Raw genomic sequence first — 17,749 nt, forward strand, 5'->3', positions numbered from 1 at the left:
ACTATTAGGCTCAGTTTCACTGCGCCCATGTGTACAACTGAAATGATTACAGGCATATAGGAGGTGATAAACAGGCTTCTCAATGAAAGTATTTCCACTTTAGCTGACTTGAAAATTGAGCAGCTCGATCTCATAACTGGAAACAAAAAGGTGGAGAGGTTCAGTGTGCATTTCTCCTGAATTGCTCTGTGAAAGTCATGCACACACTCTTTTGAATGAGAAAATTTCATGCAGGCCATTTCCCCCTGTGCAAAAGCTGCCCCCTCCTCCTGTGAAGCATAACCAAATTGCTCTAAAGTCTCTCTGATCAGACCCAAGAACTGGTCACTCGCATTTACTGAAATAATTTATATAATCTTACATACTTCAAACGACGTTTTTGTGCAACACTTCTCTACGGTTTTGCTTTTGTGGTTTTTTGGGTTTTTTGGCTTTTTTTAGGGGAGATTCTGGTGTGTAAATCATGCAGCAGCAGAAAGGTAACAGATGGTTGCTGGAGCCAAGCCACAGAAAAAGCAGAGGCTGACAGGATCAGTTACCCCTTCACAGCTGCAGATAAAACCTTGACAGTTTAGGATAAAATTTCATTTAAAAAAATGTAGCTGCTGACAAATGAAAAAACATCCACCAGAGAAAACTATGCAAAGAAGATTTCATCCTGGAGAGATGATTTCATGCATTTAAAAGAATTTCTAAATACATAGAGAAGAAATGCCTTGCTGAAACAGAGGTTCTGCAATTTGGCCAATCATGTCAAACTCAGGTAAAGGCACAGGAGAAATCAAATGCCTTTCTCCCATTTTTTCCTGAAAAGGTAACAGCAAAATATCTAAAAGATCCCCCCTGTATGTCCATTTGTGTGCAGTCAGAGCTTTACAAGACATTTGACAGCTGCTCTCATGCAGAAAAATGTCAAGCTTTCTCTATTAAAAGGTATTAGACAGAATCAGAACAATACAGAAACCTAAAAAATCGTCAAAAGGGTAAGCCCATAAAGGCCAATTTCTTGCAGGATGAAAACAAATTCCTTTTATTTTAAGGCCATAAATCTAGCTATGGTGCAATGCAATTCATACTATGTATGTAATTACAGGATCATTTCACCAAATAAAAGAGGCTGCTTTTCTCCGTGAATCATTGGACATGAATTACAACTGACTAAAACAGTTCAAATATTTTGTATCTTCAGCTGCAGTAAACTTCACTGGCAACAAACAACCTGCTGTGAGCAGGCCCAGACATCCTGGTTCTCTGCAAGCAGGGAACTCCTGCTTCAGATCTGCAACTCCAAGTTCTGAACCAGAATGGACATGGCAGCAATATCACACAGCTAACAGGAAAGTACCAATATCTCTGAAAAACAAACACCTGTAGGTTGCTCCAGGCTCACTCTTTGCCTAGACACCTAGCAGCATCTGCTCAAGAAAAGGGACCACTCTCACAGTAGCAACAAGAGCTGGAGTAAGTGAGGCTGATGGATCAGCACAGATGCTGAGAGTCAAAATGAAATGTGACACAGCCCTGGCTAATGGGAAAGAAATGGAGCTGCTTTTACTAAGAGACCTGTTACACCTCTGTTGCCCACACTCATTCCTCTCACCAACACACACACACACAGACACAGACACAGACACACAGACAAAGACACACAGACACATAACCACTCTTCTTATGCGACAACTATTAGGCGCAAACTTTCAAACTAAGTTTTTACACTCAAGATGCTCAAATTCAGGTAGGTGCAGAAAGAAATTATTTTCAGAAAGAAAAATGTAGCATCAAACAGAATAAAACCAAAAATCAGCCCTCCTCTTCAAAAAGCAATCTACGAAATAAATACATCATGTCCTCACGTGGAATGAAAAGATTATCAAGCTAACTTCAAATGATTTCTAAAGAGTAAAAAACTGTATTGAAATACTTTCCTTAAACCTGTGTAGCTTTTGGTCATTTCTGACATAAATGATTTGTCTTGGGACAGAGCTTACACAGCTCTTCCTTCTCTACTGTTTTACTTTTGGTATGTTCAGGAAACCTAGATATCTCACTCCTAGCCCTCCTTTGGGCTAAGAAAACCCATCCATTTCATTCCAGGTCTTCAGCTATCCAGAGTTATTCATTGTATCCAGATCCTTCCACTTCATTAAACAGTGAAGACAAACATGACCCCCAAACTGTTAATGGTAAATGGCAAGCTAAGCAGCAAGTGGTCCCACCGATGCTGCAGCAACTTAAAGAAACTAACCAACCAAAACCAAACAAGTATAAACCTCAAATATTTCACAGTAAGTCTAGAGACTAGGAGTTTCCCTGGCAACAATGGCTGCAGTTTTCTATGGGATCAGTGGTATCTTTTGCTTCCTAGGAAACCGCTTGCTTAATGCTAAGAACTGGGGTGAATCTGTGAACCTCACTTGTTCATTGAGTTCCTGCAGTGGGGCAGTGGAATGGGCTGAGAAAGAACAATCTAAGTGAAGCTGGTAGAGATCGACAGGGAGACAACGATGAACCAGAGAAATGAAAGCTGGAGTCTGGACTTCACATCAGGCTCTGATCCCAAAAAAGGGCTATGAAGATGGCAAAGGGCCTTGAGGGGAACCCGTACGAGGAATGGCCGAGATCACTCGGTCTCTTCAGCCTGGAGAAGAAAAGACTGAGCTGAGACCTCACTGCAGTTACAACTTCTCCATGACAGGAAGGGGGGCAGACACTGATCTCTACTCTGTGGTGACGAGGGACAGGACCCAAGGGAATGGCCTGAGTTTTGTCAGAGAAGGTTTAGATTCGATATCAGGAAAAGAGGTTGGGCACTGGAACAGGCTTCACAGGGACCTCCACAGGTCACAGCACCAAGCCTGACAGAGTTCAAGAAGCATTTGGACAATGCTTTCAGGCACAGGATGTGACTCCTGGTGTGTTCTGTGCAGGGACCATTCCATAATCATTCGATGATACTTATGGGCCCCTTCTGACTCAGAATATTCTGAGTTTTTGTGATCTTGAGTGATCTAGCAGAGATAGGTCTATTACCATCAAACATTTTAAATCTACACAGAGCTGAAGTTCTTAAAGTCAAGTTTTTAATTTATAAAAGCTAAAAAGTTCTGCTAGAAACCTGCACTACACTAGAGATATTTTTTTAGCAACCACTTGATATTATTATCTTGCAGAATGTTCTGCATGCTCAATGTTAGCTCTTGTTTCCTGCTTATAAAATAGCTATGGTATATGACACTGAGGTCCAGGTTCTGAAATCTGCATGGCAATTTATCTCACGATCGAGGATGACTTTCAATTGCTTTTTCTAATGAAAAAAATTGAGACTATGCATCCTGATCTCATATCACTTCTTTAAATTTTCCCCCATTCATCTTCTCCATCTATCTCCCTCTTCTTGCTCCCATTGTATTTCCCATGAAAGTAAAAGCAAGATTATCCTTTGAACTTCAATGCACCTTAAAAATGTAACTTATTCTCAATGTCCCTGTAAAAAGTAAGATCATTATTATCCATTTGGCTGATGAGATGTCCAAGAGCTACTACTGAGAAACTTCTTATGTGGTTTATCTTGCCAGAAGATCATAAAAGCTTACACGAGTATGAGTCTTCTCCTGGTTTTTAATGTCTGGTTGCAAAATATACTTACAACATTTCCTGGCTCTTACAGTCTGTCATCACAGAAAGGCACCACACAGATTTTGCATCTGCCAAAGTTTGCAAATGAGCCACAGGATGCTGCGAAAAACGTGTGGCAAACAAAGGCAAAAACTGCACTGAAACATATATTTGCCATTAGAATCTCAGTAATGCCATGCAAAAACCTGAAATGAGCTATGAACAGTATGAAGTACACTGTCCACTTGCTCTTTCTTGGATGAATGAGGCCATTAAAATACATAACAGATGAAGAGAGAAAGAGAGGGAAGTGCTTTGTTGATGTTCTTCAAGTGGCAGACCAGCATTGGGGAGGAAGGGAGATTAGAAATAACAAAACTTCAAAAAGGAAACATCAGTCCTATCTCCCCTGAGCTATTAGAAGTGCATTTACCACACTACGTGGCTCTCCTGCCAGCATCCTCCTGAACTCCCAGCCTCAGTCACAAGTACCAAGGAGCCTTTCCCTTCCCTCCCTTCAGCATCATGGAAAGGAATTACTTTCCGGTAGAAGGAGAGACTGCAAGAGCTGAACCTGCAGATCAAAACAAGAGGCAAGATATCATCTCTCTCAAAATTTTACCCTGATGCTAAATAACCTGACAAATAAAATAGCTACACATAACCTCTTCTACTCTGCTCATAGGTTAGGAACTGTAAGCTTTCCTGGATATATTCGTTATTCAAAATTCATGGACCAGCACCATCCATCTTACTGCAATATCCTGAAAGTACGATGTTCTGTGACCGCAACAGAGCGGATTTTCTAATGATAGGATCGGATTTCTTGAAAGACAGGATGGCAACATTACTGAGTGGCCTCCTGCACTGTCAGTAAAATAGTACCAGTCAAAAAGGAGAGAAAGAAGGTCGTAAGTACTTCATAAGCTAAAAGCAGAGTCACTTAAGTCCTGTAGTTCTAAATAGATTTTTTAAAAATTTCTGTTTCTTTGGTTCAGCTTGGTTGTTTTTTTGGGTTTTTTTTTTTTACTACCAACCATTTATCCTAGAGAAAGAAGTTGCTAAATAATATTGGGCAAATTCCAGTGAGAAAAAATAGCAAATACAGGTGGATAATTCTGTATATACAGAATTGCATTTGCTGTGCTGTAAGATGGTTCCACCTGTGCCCAACCCCTCCTGCATCCCCAGCCATTTATAAACCACATCAATGTAAACAGTGGAAAGACAGGAACTGTTGGCAGATACCACAATGTGCTCAAATACACACAAAAATAAGTTTCACAAGTTCTGGATATCAATTCTTTACCTCACCCTAAATTCACACTTGCAAGGACAAGTTAGATGTTTGTTTATTTTGCCATGCTCAAGCTGGAACTAAATACTCTCTTGGAAAATCTTTTCCAGACAAGGTTTCCAGCTAGGTCCCAAAATTCCAAATTAACAGACTGTAGGACAGTCTATGGATTCCATCCCCATCTATTTTAAGGAAGCAAGATCCATCCTTAATTACCTTCATCAGGAAAGGAAAACAGATTGCTGTTTATTTTATCATAGCTGCTATGCTTTTTAAAAACTAACTTGTGCACTAAGTAAAAACTCCCACCTTCCATGTAGAAGAGATCTTTATGAAGAATTGCAATGTGCTCCAGACTTGCTATTCTTGAACTGGGTGTACCTTTGTGCTGTTTAGATTCTTCAAATTTATTCTTCTGGGGTCAGTTTTTCATACTGAGGAGGAGTATAGATTAACTCCTGAGAGACTGTTTGATTTCTGTGTAGGGAAAGTAAACCTGGCATTTCCTTCCTGTATGAAAGAAATACTTAAACACAGACCTATAAAATGAGCACTCTCAAACACCATCCGGTTGGTTCTACCAATACCAGGGGCCTGGCTTGAGTAAATCTGATGCAAAAAAATCCCCAAAAACTTAGTGTGTTCACAGGACCTAGAAAGTTGAAACATATGCTTCTGAAGATAAGCCTACACTGCCAAAATTTACATTATCTGATTCATTAAAAGTGTGTTTCCCACGGCTGCCCTACTGCCACCACCTCTGGAGAAACCTTCTCCTTTACCCTTTAATTTCAGGTAAGGCTAAGAGGGACCAATTAAGAGAAAAGGAGAGCTGTCTATCATGCCTTGTGTCACATAAAAGCAGGAAGAGTATCTGCAAGCTCTGTTCTGTCTCATCCAGACTGCACATGTGAATCTCAATCTTCTACACCCTGCATTAGAGAGTAAGGCCAGAAACCCACCGATGCCACCACCAGTCCTTTGGGATTCTGAAAATTCCAGCCAATGTCTCAGGCCTGAAAACAGCAGTGTTGCACAGTGCTGCCACCAGCTATACAACAGCCATAGCAATGCCTTCCATCTCACTAGGAAGTTTCTTTCTGAAAGTGACAACTCTTCCCAAAGAACCTACCAGAAATGTTCCCACCAAGATTGCCAACGTCCCACCCGTGCAGGATTACACTGTTATGTTCTTAATTCTTTAGACTCTCAGAGTGCCTGGCTGCTATTCATACTTACAGCAGACTAACACTATTAATACCGAGACAATCCTTGTAACAAAGTGAGATTAAGTATTTGGAGAAGACCCCTGCAGAAACATTTAAGAGGCCATGCTCCAAACTCTGTGTGCTAATCTCATAAGCAGTTTTACGGGAGCACAGAAATTAAACTAGAGTTTATTTCACTTCTGTCATTTTTCCTACAGAAAAAGAATACTCTCTAGCTTGTATTTTGCAAATGAAATATATTTCTGGGGGGAAAAAAAAATGAAGAAAAGATGAGTTTTGAAATTACAGTTCACACAAAGTGTTCTGATCTAATATCTATCCTTTCATAAGTGAAAAGAAAGCTAGCTTAGAAGTTTAGAAGACAGACAGCACTGTTGTTTTCTGTTTAGGAGGAAATTAAGGTCAGCAGAGGTAATGAAATGAGAAGTTGACTCTGAAAAAGCAAAACTGACCAGAAACATTTCAGAGTATTACAGTTAAATCAGGCATCTCCTGGAAAACTTTTGTCTCCATCCTGACTTACACCCAGACAGTTCTAAAGGTGAGAACTGCTACAAGATAACCGGGGTTTATTTCTTTTTTTTCTTGTGAAGTTGCAACATGATTCTTTAAGGATAATGTTTTTTTCTTTTTAAACAAGAGCCAAATCCTTATCGCAGTCTGTTCTGTAATGAATAATGGACCTTTTACAGTTTCATTCACCGAATTATGCCACTTTTTCTGAATAAATAGTTCTAAAGGTTCTGAAACACATGGAAAGTGAAGCCATAACAGAAAGTTTGAAGTGCAGATCAATATAATTCAAGGCAATATGAAAAGGGACAGTGAGCTCTAGAAATCCCTTTGGTAGCCATGGCAGAGTCTACTCCACACAATTCTTGCTGTTACCTCAGCTTTCTGCCAGCTTCTTTGCAGAAGATGACCTGTGTATACGCGTGTAAATAAGAACAGGTGGGAAGTCACACAGCAATGAAGAACACCTTGTGACTGGACACATCAAACCACACAGTTTGAGTTCATAAACCAGCAAAACCACAGCAATCCCAAAACCTCGTTGGTATGTATTTAAATGGAGGATATGAAAATGTTCTATTTTCATCTGTTATGTAGCAAGTGTAACTTAGCCACAGCGGTACATGTACACAGCTTCATACTAGGTTAAAACTTCAAAAATTAAGTAATTTATACACATTTGGTAAATTCGGAATTTGGAATTAAATCTGGAAGGCACATATACTGACAACTGGGTCCCAACATTTCTAGGATTCCCTAGTTTTCCTAAAATTTAGAAACAGAAAAAACAAAACTGAAGAATAAAATAATAATAAAGTAATAACAATAATAATAAGTACACACAAGCCACAGATAACTTGTTGGAGCCAAGAGACAGATTAAGCTTCCTTCATGAAAGTAGGTTGGAAAATACCACATTAACAAACATTTCTGATACCTTAAAACACTCTCAATCAACGTTCAGAAGAAACTAAATAATTATAAAATAAATATTGTGTTATTTCCCTCCTTATACCACATGTTCATATAAGAAATTATGGCATGAAACAGTTGATATCAGAGCCCTAGCACATATTTCTTTTCCTTTTTTTTTTTTTTATATGAAGGAAACATAAATAAAATGCTCTGGAAAATCAGTCTGCAATGATACGAACTTTTCCATTTCCCATATGCAGAACTTCAGTATTATATCTGACAGTGATATGGGACTTATTTCCTTTTCAAACAACAAAGCCTCACTCTCCAACAGTAGGGATGTGTAAAGTTTTTACTACCTATCTATAAACACCCATGAGCTAACAGTCTACCTGCATAAATTAAAAATTATCCCCTGCCACAAACTTGATTGTAAACATCTTAATACCCTTTTTTTTAAAACGTTTTTGTCCTAAACTTTAACTTAATGAACACTGCACTGCATTTTATGACAGCTGGATGATTCAGAACAGATGTTGAGCTAAAATTTCATTTGCCAAATGTCAGCTCAGAACACAGATTTAAAATTAGGAGAATCAGTAAGACAAACTACATGGTGAAAACAATGGAAAAAAAATGTCAATTACATCAGTGTCTGCCAACCATTTTTCTGGGCCTCCAGACAGAAATTCTGTCTGAATTGAAGATTCCAGAAAATTATGTTCAATTTTAGGAATGCTAATTGCTTATAAGGGTGAGTACTCTCTCTTCTGGATATCTACATTTTCATCTTGAGTTGAATGATACATAGGCTAATCAAAAGCCTACTAATAGTGTGCTTTTGTCTTGCAGATCTTCCTCTGCCACTGAACATATTTTTGGACCTCTGGTTGGACAGGTAGGTTTGGTGTCTGAAAATGATGCCTACTACTGCCCTCTACAACCTGTGACAGTCATAAAACACTCTGACCACTAGCCAATAAAAGCAGCAACATGTCTGTAAGGACACTTGTGACTTACCAGCTGACAAAGTGCAGCTGCTGACCAACCTGTGTACTTTTTTCTTGCTGTGTTAGACATAACTGGTAACCCTCTGGGGCATACAGCACAACTCAACACAGCCACTGAAAATCTGTATTGCATCTGGGTCATTTTCCTTTTCCTGACTCTATCTCCCACATTCTACCCAAAGTAATTTCAATCCTTCCATATTAATTTTTTTAAGCATCTGGAAAGTCTTTCATTTTATCACTTCCACACATGCAATATATTGGCATTTTTGTAATCTATTCATATAAATCAATATGTTAAAAGCATTCTGATTGCTTTTGTTACTTTTTTCCAACTCCTTTCAAATGTTCAATGTCTTTCCAATAGCTGAACGATCAGCAACTGCTGTAGGCCACAGACAGCTTCATAAGTCAGTCTGCCTTGGTGGAGTATGGTTTCTGGGGATTAAGGCACAACATATCAAGTGTGTTACTGACATTTCTTTATCAGAATTATTCAAACCAACATGCAAGGGTAGAAATACTAATATATACCACACACAGCCTACAGATCAAATAAATTAAATCAAGAGTAAAGCAAACCTATTTACAAAACTTTTGTACAAATTTCCAATCCAACTAACAGTAATCAGTAATAATATTTAATGATCCCCTCTAAAGGGTTTATGGAGTTCATTTTATACCTAGATGCCTCCTCACTCCTATTTTACCTACAGAAATCAATACTCATGAATGTACAAATGGCACGACAAGGAAGAACCAAAAAAGAAGCAAATGAAAAATACTAGCACATATCCTATACATTAACAGTTGCAAAGTGATAGCAAAGGAATTGAACAGAATTAACCTTTTCTTAAAAAGGTATTATGTCTAAGAGCTGTAGAGATACTGCATGTATGTCTTTCCTGATTATAGGGAATAGCATTTTCAACACCATCATGCTTCTCCTAAGAACATTTCACATAGATTACAGTCATTTCTCATCTGGTCTAGTGCACTGCTACTGTAAGTTCTCTTAACTTTCAACATAACACAATTACTAGGCAAAGCTCTTCTTTATACATGGGCTCTTATAATCTGGAATAGAAATATAATACCACCATTTCAGAAAAATACCTTTCCCCTCTCATTACTAATGTTTGCTTTGGCACAGGGGCAAGAAAGGAAGCAATTAAATACATTTTTTTTTTCAAATTTCTCCAGTTAAAGCTAAGAGGGGAAAAAAGAAAGGTTGAAGACAGAATTGTTCTCAACAAGTAAACCCTACAAGCAGTGATGTTTCTGATGCCTGTAAAATGTTATCTTGCTGTTCTGCTCCTGGGTGGAGAGAGAGGAAGAACTGCTATACTGCTAAACAAGTAAAGAATCAGTTTATGAATTTTTTTGTTTTTTAGATTTTGGGAAAGAAAGTTCTTCAAATTGTTACTTAAAAACCTCCAGCATTTTTGTTGCAGGCAAATTTTTGAACTCTCCTATCATTAAATCACACATTACAACAAACAAATAAATAAATCACACCATCTGCCAAAGAAAAACGTTGGTATAAACTAACACTTTCAACAAGTTTAAACTCAAGTTACCAAAGGGAATTGCTTTATTTTCCCACAGAAAACTGAACAGAACCACAAAGTGCATTGAGGATTCTAGCAAGCATTTCTGTTGCTGTTATCATGGAAGTCAAATAATTTCCCAGAAAATTCTCTCTCTAATCTATATGCCTGCTTCAGCTGTAAAGTTTCCACTTTGCACCTTCCCTAAGTAGATTAGCATGGTCTCCAGCAACATTAAAAGTTGTGCTAAATATTTGAAAAGCATGCACAGCAATAACCATTTCTGCAAAACTGTAATCATACATTCTTTTACCACATACTGGCACTGCAAGCCTGTACAACACATGGGATAAAACACAACCCTGGTTACATGTTGTTTTCACATTGCTCAGTCTCACTGCACAACACCGAAATATCCTTTTCTGAAGCATTTATAAACATTTCATGTAGACAAACCAAGAACTGCAACAACTTCTGCCCAAGAAGCAACTTGAAAATTCAATCCACAATGGCTACAAAGTCAACAGTCACTCCACTCCTCCCATTTCCAGATAAAACTACTTCTCTTAAGCTTTTGAGGGGTAGCACTACTGAAAGAAGGCTAAACACACACATTCAAGACCACACCTATCATTTCATTGTGCAGAACAGCTCATGAGAGCTATCCAAGGTGAAGCACTAGGACAAGGCTGTCATGCAAACAAAGTCTTTCGTGTACCACCACAGGTGGTTTTGTTAATATCCAAAAGCAGAAACACGCAAAGCAAACTTGCAAACTGCAATTACAACCCTCAGCGCGAGCAGGAAATAAAAGACAATGAAGAAGGTTTCACCCACCTGGGGTCTTTCTGAATGCTATCAATGGAAGGTGACCTAGCCAAGGTCCCTTCGGGTGGGATGGCTGGCCCAGATTTGCTGTATGGTGATTCAACAGAAGGACAATACTGCAGCTGTCGGTAGGGGTCTGCGTAATTGGAGGCTGGGCCGGCCGCATAGCTGGCCCTCTGGAAGGTCGCGGTTGCGTTCTGTGTGCCGTGTTGACTGCCTGTGCGCTGTAAGGGTACGGAGTCGACACCAGGGGAAGATGGGGCTACGACAGGAAAGTAGGGACAAAGTAAAAAATTGAGGACCTGTTCACAGAAATGGTTAACCAGGTCTAGGCAGAGGAAAAAAAAAACACACACATATAAAACGAGGGTTCAAAAAGAATGAGAAAAAAAACAAACAAAAAGAAACAAGCAACATTGTCATTTTCCAAACCTTAGAAGGAAATAACCATCAAACAAATTTCTAAATGACATGCCAGTTCTGTACTAGAAGACCTTAATTCCAATTAAACAGATTGGAGAGATATTTTCACCTGGGGTTCTAACTGCACTAACACAAAATGAAGTGCAGAAGCAGCATGGGAATATTCAAGCTAAGGTTCACAACCACCACTGAGTGAGACCTTTGCAGTTCTTACAGGGGTGGAAGTCAGTCAGATCCACCAACAAGAGGAGGATCAAAGAAGGCTCAAGAGTCCAAAATGAGACAGATGGCTCTCCAGCAGAAGAAATACCCAGCCATCCTAGATTTGTAGCCCTGGTATCCATAAAGCAGGTAAAACCAGACACCTGCTACTGAGAAGCACTGCATATGCTTTGTTACCCATCTCCTAGAAATTCACGTTAAGACTTAGGAGAGTGTTATTGCTAACTCAGTCTGAAAAAAAGCTAAGCACAAGGTGACCATGTAGATGTCTTAATGCACACCAGCAGCGGCTGCGCTCATACACCACAGCTCAAGATTAATGCATTACCAGTTCTGAGCAGCTTAACCAATAGCTTTAAACTGGCTTAATGCTTTTGCGACTCAAAAATCTTATTAATCTCTCTTGTAGCCCATTATCTTTTTGTTACAGCATTGGGTAGTGGAGACCCAGTCTACTGGATTAAACATGCAGTATTTTAGAACCAAAGTCCAGTTAATGGCAAATGGATTATCACCGTAAGGGCAAAAGGACCAATACCCACACGATCTTTGGCATGGAGACAGATACAAATTAAATGCTGGCTCTGCTCAGAAGAAAATTTGGACTGTTTGAAGTGGCACGTGAACTCATGGTGGTTGCCATTTCTTCCTATCCCAAGACAACAAGAATACTTTTGCCAAAAGGAGTGGGCCGAGTCCAGGGCTGTTTTTAGCTGGGTCAAATTCATATGCTAAACTGCAGACAAAACCACATACTGAAGAGACAGATTTACCAATCATTTTTCATTGGCATGCACATTTAAAAATAAATACTTAATGCATTATAGGTTCATGAAAGGGATTTTAAGAATTTTATCTCAAAGTGTCAGCAAATGAAATACAGTGAGCTTTAAATACAATTAACATGGTTTTGTATGACCTTGTACTTATCAAAATCACAACACCTAAAAATTTTAAATTAATATTGAATTTTTTTACTTATTTTAATTTTTTTTCTTATGGTCCAAAAGTATTTAATTTTACAATAGCAAGTATCATAACTTCATTTCAAACATAAGAAAGTGGGATCACCCACTTATCTCTTACCCCATTCCTGGAAGGGCTCGAGGTCAGGTTGGATAGAGCTTGAGCAACCTGATCTAGTTGAAAGACTCCCTGCTCACTGCAGGGGGCTGAAACTGGATGACCCTAAAGGTCCCTTCCAACCCAAACCACTCTATGATTCTACAATCACATTTACTCACATATATAGTAATATTTCACATGTATTGTTTTGGTTTAATTACTAGTTCGTATATATACATATACCTCCTTAAGAAATGAGTAATTAAGACACACAGACCTTTTCATAAAACTGCATCAGTTCAAATACATTGACAGTATCAGCATATTTATACATTCCATGCACAAATCATGCTTAATTCAGTGTTAGAAAGAAAGACAAACATCACATTTTAACAGAAAATACAGAGTTCAAAAGCAAGATCAGGTGTCTTGTGAGAAAACCAGTAATAAAACAAGTTAGAGAAAATACTAGAAATATTTTCAAGTGAAAAAGAGAAAATGTAATTGTATTCTGACATAGCACACTCTTAAGCACTGTCATTCCATAGAATATGCTACTACCTTTTGATAAATTGTACGGGGAATTGCAAAAAACTCTACAACACCAATACTGCTGAAAACAAGAACTTCATCGTAATATTTACTGCTTTGTAAAATATTCCACTGTATTTCCTTCATCTTCTTTGCAAGACAGTTCAATGAAAATCATGTTTGTTTTTAAATTATTTGAAAAGTTTTCTTTGTATTTTCTCCTTTGTCTTGTTATCAAAATAGGTATTTATATAAACTTAAACTGGCTGTCATCCTAACACCTACAAGCTTATCAAGTCACTCTGATTCATTTCTCAAATTACCTTCCTGGCAGACTGTTACTTCCTTTTGAATTTTATCACTATGAACACAGAAATGCCATATTCAGAATATGAGAATGAGACAAATCTATGACTTAAACATTCACAATTGTGTTTATTTGGACTGTGTTACCCAGATCAAATAAAAGAAAAACAAAAAACCCAAACAACTACACATCAGAAAAATTTCTACATCTAACTTCCACTGTCATTGACAGTACATGGGTTATGCATTAGCAGACATTTTTACAAAAATAAGTGTATGTAAAACTGAAGAAAAGTCATCTTCTACCAATGCACTTCCCTTGCTTAAACTAAACCCTTTGGCAGCCAAACCCACCAAGTGAACTGTGGCTCTTTTAGGCTATGGCACACTATTGAGATCTCCCTTCTATTTAACTATTCAAACAGCAAAGCCAGAGTGATTATGTCTAATGAAACAGATTTAGAAGTTGATTTCCTCACCCAGCATAGTAAATCTTCTCTGAGCACATAGCTGGACCGAACCAGAAAGCATTCACATACCAGGTACATTTGCAGATGGTCAGGCAACCTTTTAACCTGTTTGTCAATGGAAGACAGCCCTTTCTCTAACTTTTGCATTTGACTGTCCTGTCAAATCCAAGCCAGCTACACTTTGACAAGAACCAGGTCAGTTTAGGTGAGCTGACAAGGACAGGGAGTTTGCCTCAGCAAGAGAAGAGAGCAACAAAAAGGAATTGCAACAGAAGTGTTTTTGGAGAAATGGGCTGTCTTTCCCTCTCCCACCAGCCTGAGATCTGGCCTGGCTGAAGCAGAGTCATGGTCAAGTCATGTCTTTTCCCTGGATCTACTGCTGACCCTATTCTGCCTCTACATAAAGGTAAAACCAAAACTCATAACCACATTGTGAAGAAGCAGTTTTAGTTTTGTGAAGCTTGAAGGTAAAGGTGTCCATAAAACCAGACCTTCCTCTGGTCTTCAAAGTCCCAAAAAATCAGAAGGAGATCGAGATTAAAATCAAATAGGCAGAAGGACTCAAAACTTTATTTATCCTGTATTGTGTCTTACCTAAGTGAAAACACTGCTTTCAATAGTGACTGCTCTCCTCACTTTTTAGGAATTTACCTGGAAATTCAGTGGATTCTGAATGTCAGGTAAGTTTCTGTAGCTCTGCTTGCTCCTTTTGCACTGGCTGGCCTTCCCACAGCTCCTGCTCGGTACAGTGGCCTTGCAGAGACACAAGGAAAGGGTGATTGGGACCCGACCTGCCCTCCCAAGTGCCCCACTCCAGACATGCAGGAAGGGCTTGCACAGTCCAGGACCTGCAGCTGAGGCTGGCTCATGCTGGAGGGAGAGCCACAGCACACACTCTCTGCTGCAGCCAGCAAAGACCCAGTACAAAAAATGACATGCTCAGTTGTAGGCCAATAAATCTCTCTAGATTTTTAATCAATATTTTAAACTTAAATGTAAGAACTGCCCTTGAAAAGGAGAATTTTAATTTTGGTTTGAGAAAAGGGTTTCACTGAGAATTTCTGAAATGAGAATTTTCCAAGTGAGCATTTCACACTGCAAATCAAGCACTAGAGTCTCAGTGATCTCAGTTTGTCCCCTAAACACTTAAGATCTTGCTTTAATTTGTCATGTCATTAATACCTAAAAGATACTGTGTCATCTCAGCCCGTCACTACTCCAACCAAAATCACATACCCAGTAAACAGAGTATCTGGGGTACCACACAGATGTTTAGTACATTCTTACAAATGTCTGTCAAAGAGAAAGAAAAGCTCCTGTTAAATATAGTGAAAACCCTCTGAAAACCTGATACATGCCCTGATTATGGTTCTCTTGATTGCAGAAACAGCATATAGAACAGCCAGTCTTTATAGTTTTCTTTGTTAATACACAGTATTAACAAAGGTATCACAACTTTAATATTAAAGCTGAAAATTTAGGTGCATCACTAAATATGCTCATAATGTGATACTCAGAAGCTGACTTTCAGCTTTTGAATGTTCTTCTCACATCTGTGGCAGATGTTAGGACCCACTAATGTAAAAACCAAGAACATCTTGATCTATGCAGGCATACTATTGCACCATACCTGAGTATCTTAGGGAGATCAAGTTTCCATATGAACTGCTAAAAAGTTCAGACTTTCTAGAAGCCAGGAGACATTTTTTGCCAAGTTAACATAAGAAAGATCAGACCTTCAGAAATTATAAACTCACTAATGAGAATTATCTTGCTACACCTGCTTGCTGAAAATTACCTCACTGATGCTGCTGTTTTATTTGCAGGTATCACCTTGTAAAATTTTCTTCTTATTATTTGATATTAGACATTTAGTTCCTGTGGTAACCTTCTCCTAGCTTCTTTCATGGAGATTTCAAAATTATTTTCTTTGTTTGCTCCCTTTATTTGTTTTCTTCACTGATTTTCACTTGCAGTTGATTTACATCCTCTGGTGAAAGCTGAAAATTGGATCCCAGTGAGATATCTTTTCAGTGCAAAGTATGTCCACCATCCCACCATGAATTCATAAATGATATAAATGCAGTGCATTCTGTTAGTACCAAATTTATAGGAAGATTTATTAAGTAGATCCTTTTCCCACCTAACATACCATAAAAATAACACAGTGCCTTCTCTGTCAATTATGAAAAAACCTCATCAAGCTTGGGGCATACAAACACTTCAACTCAAAATGCTGAAATGAGTGTTTTAAGGCGTGTACAAGCCTCTTTGGCATAGAAGTTTAAGAAAACAGATGTTAATCAAGCTAGTAGCGAACTAGCAATCCAAAGGAACAAGCACAAACAGTCAATTTTAATATTGCTCAAGATGCATGGCATTACATATAAAAATAATAAATACTACTAATAACAGTTTGCCTAGATGTTACTTTTAGAAGCATTTTTCCACATGGGAAGTATAAAATTTTAGAGAAATACATGGCTGAGGGAAACTGAAAATATTTACTGAAAGAGGGGAAAAATCCCTCCTTGTAATAGGTATTATTAACTACCTCTAATGCTGCCAAGATTTGATAAAGGCACTCTCATATCCTCTGCTCAAAATACACATGCACATGCAATTTTGTACTTCAGATATGCAAAGAACAAAACAAAACAAAAAAGCAAACACTACAGGATATCAAGATACAAGGGTTCAGATTAGATTTAAAATATTTAGGACCTTCTGCAAATACCAAATACCACAGGAGTTCTGTGGAGGCTGACATCTTTGCTATGTGACTTCTCATACTCAAACCAGAAAAAACACCGTGAAAACTACAAAAACTTTCTATTTCTCTTGTTTTCCATTTGCTCCTCCCTCACTTTTCTGCACTCTTTATTTTGTCCTATCTAGTTTTTCTTGCAATCCAGTCTCCCAATTCTTAACCAGAGACAAATGAAAAAGACTTTTCAGCAAATCTTCCTTTGCATGCTCATGAGATGGGCTCTTCACCAGCCAGCCAGCTTTTGATTTCAAACACGTCAACCCTTTAAGGCTTCCAGGATTGTTCTGCCTAATTCCTTCTGTGGGCTCCAGCTTTCTCCAGATGTTCCTATTTTGTGTAAATCAGGGGAAATACTACCTCCTTCCCTCCAGTCAGCTTCCCCATGCTCAGCTCCGTGCTTTAAGTAGCTGGTCGTGGCAAACAGGTCTCCCTGCTGCACAAGTATATCTTTAAGGGAACACAGCACAATGTACAGGGGAAATGCAAGCAAACTAAAAAAAATTAATACAGAACAGGATGGTGCATAGCAAAAAAGGCCTCTTTTCCACCCACAAACATGTTAGTCATAATTTCCTCAAGTACTGGTTATACCTAGCTGTCACACCTACTTGTAATTAGTATGTCTACAAGCTGGTGCAAGTAGGTATTCAGTAATATTTTAATCATCAGATGATTTCATGACATGGTGAGGAGGAAGCCTTTTTATCAAGGCAACATCCCTGTCTACCAGATACCATCACAGGAGATTTATATTTTTCTCACTGTTCCATCCCATCTTAAAAACCACAGGTGGCTGTTTAGCTGCTACGCTCCCACTGCTATGGGAAATATTCAAGGCCTTTCTGAATTATTTAATAGGCTCATTGCCATTTCTGGCAGCTGTAAAATACTGATCCTAATGAAGGTCATAAACGTATTCAAAGTGAGTGTACACTCCAACCAATCATGTCCTTACCATTGCAATATCTACATGCCATTGTTTTGCAGAATTCTTTGTTTCAGAGA

The 17,749-nt window shown here is 38.5% G+C and overlaps 1 protein-coding gene across 2 annotated transcripts in view; it reads right to left on the minus strand.

The window, feature by feature from the left end:
• CTNND2 (catenin delta 2) overlaps nt 1–17,749 on the minus strand; it is a gene marked incomplete at both ends in the record, with an annotated part of 515,683 nt that overhangs the window by 215,273 nt on the left and 282,661 nt on the right. For both annotated transcript variants that reach the window (XM_084219011.1, XM_084219012.1), the window contains one exon: nt 10,967–11,219. In XM_084219011.1, coding sequence (XP_084075137.1) covers nt 10,967–11,219 — 253 coding nt within the window. The remainder of the gene's footprint in view (nt 1–10,966; nt 11,220–17,749) is intronic.

The sequence above is a fragment of the Fringilla coelebs genome, assembly GCF_963513975.1.
Source record: "Fringilla coelebs genome assembly, chromosome: 1".
Taxonomy (NCBI): Eukaryota; Metazoa; Chordata; class Aves; order Passeriformes; family Fringillidae; genus Fringilla; species Fringilla coelebs.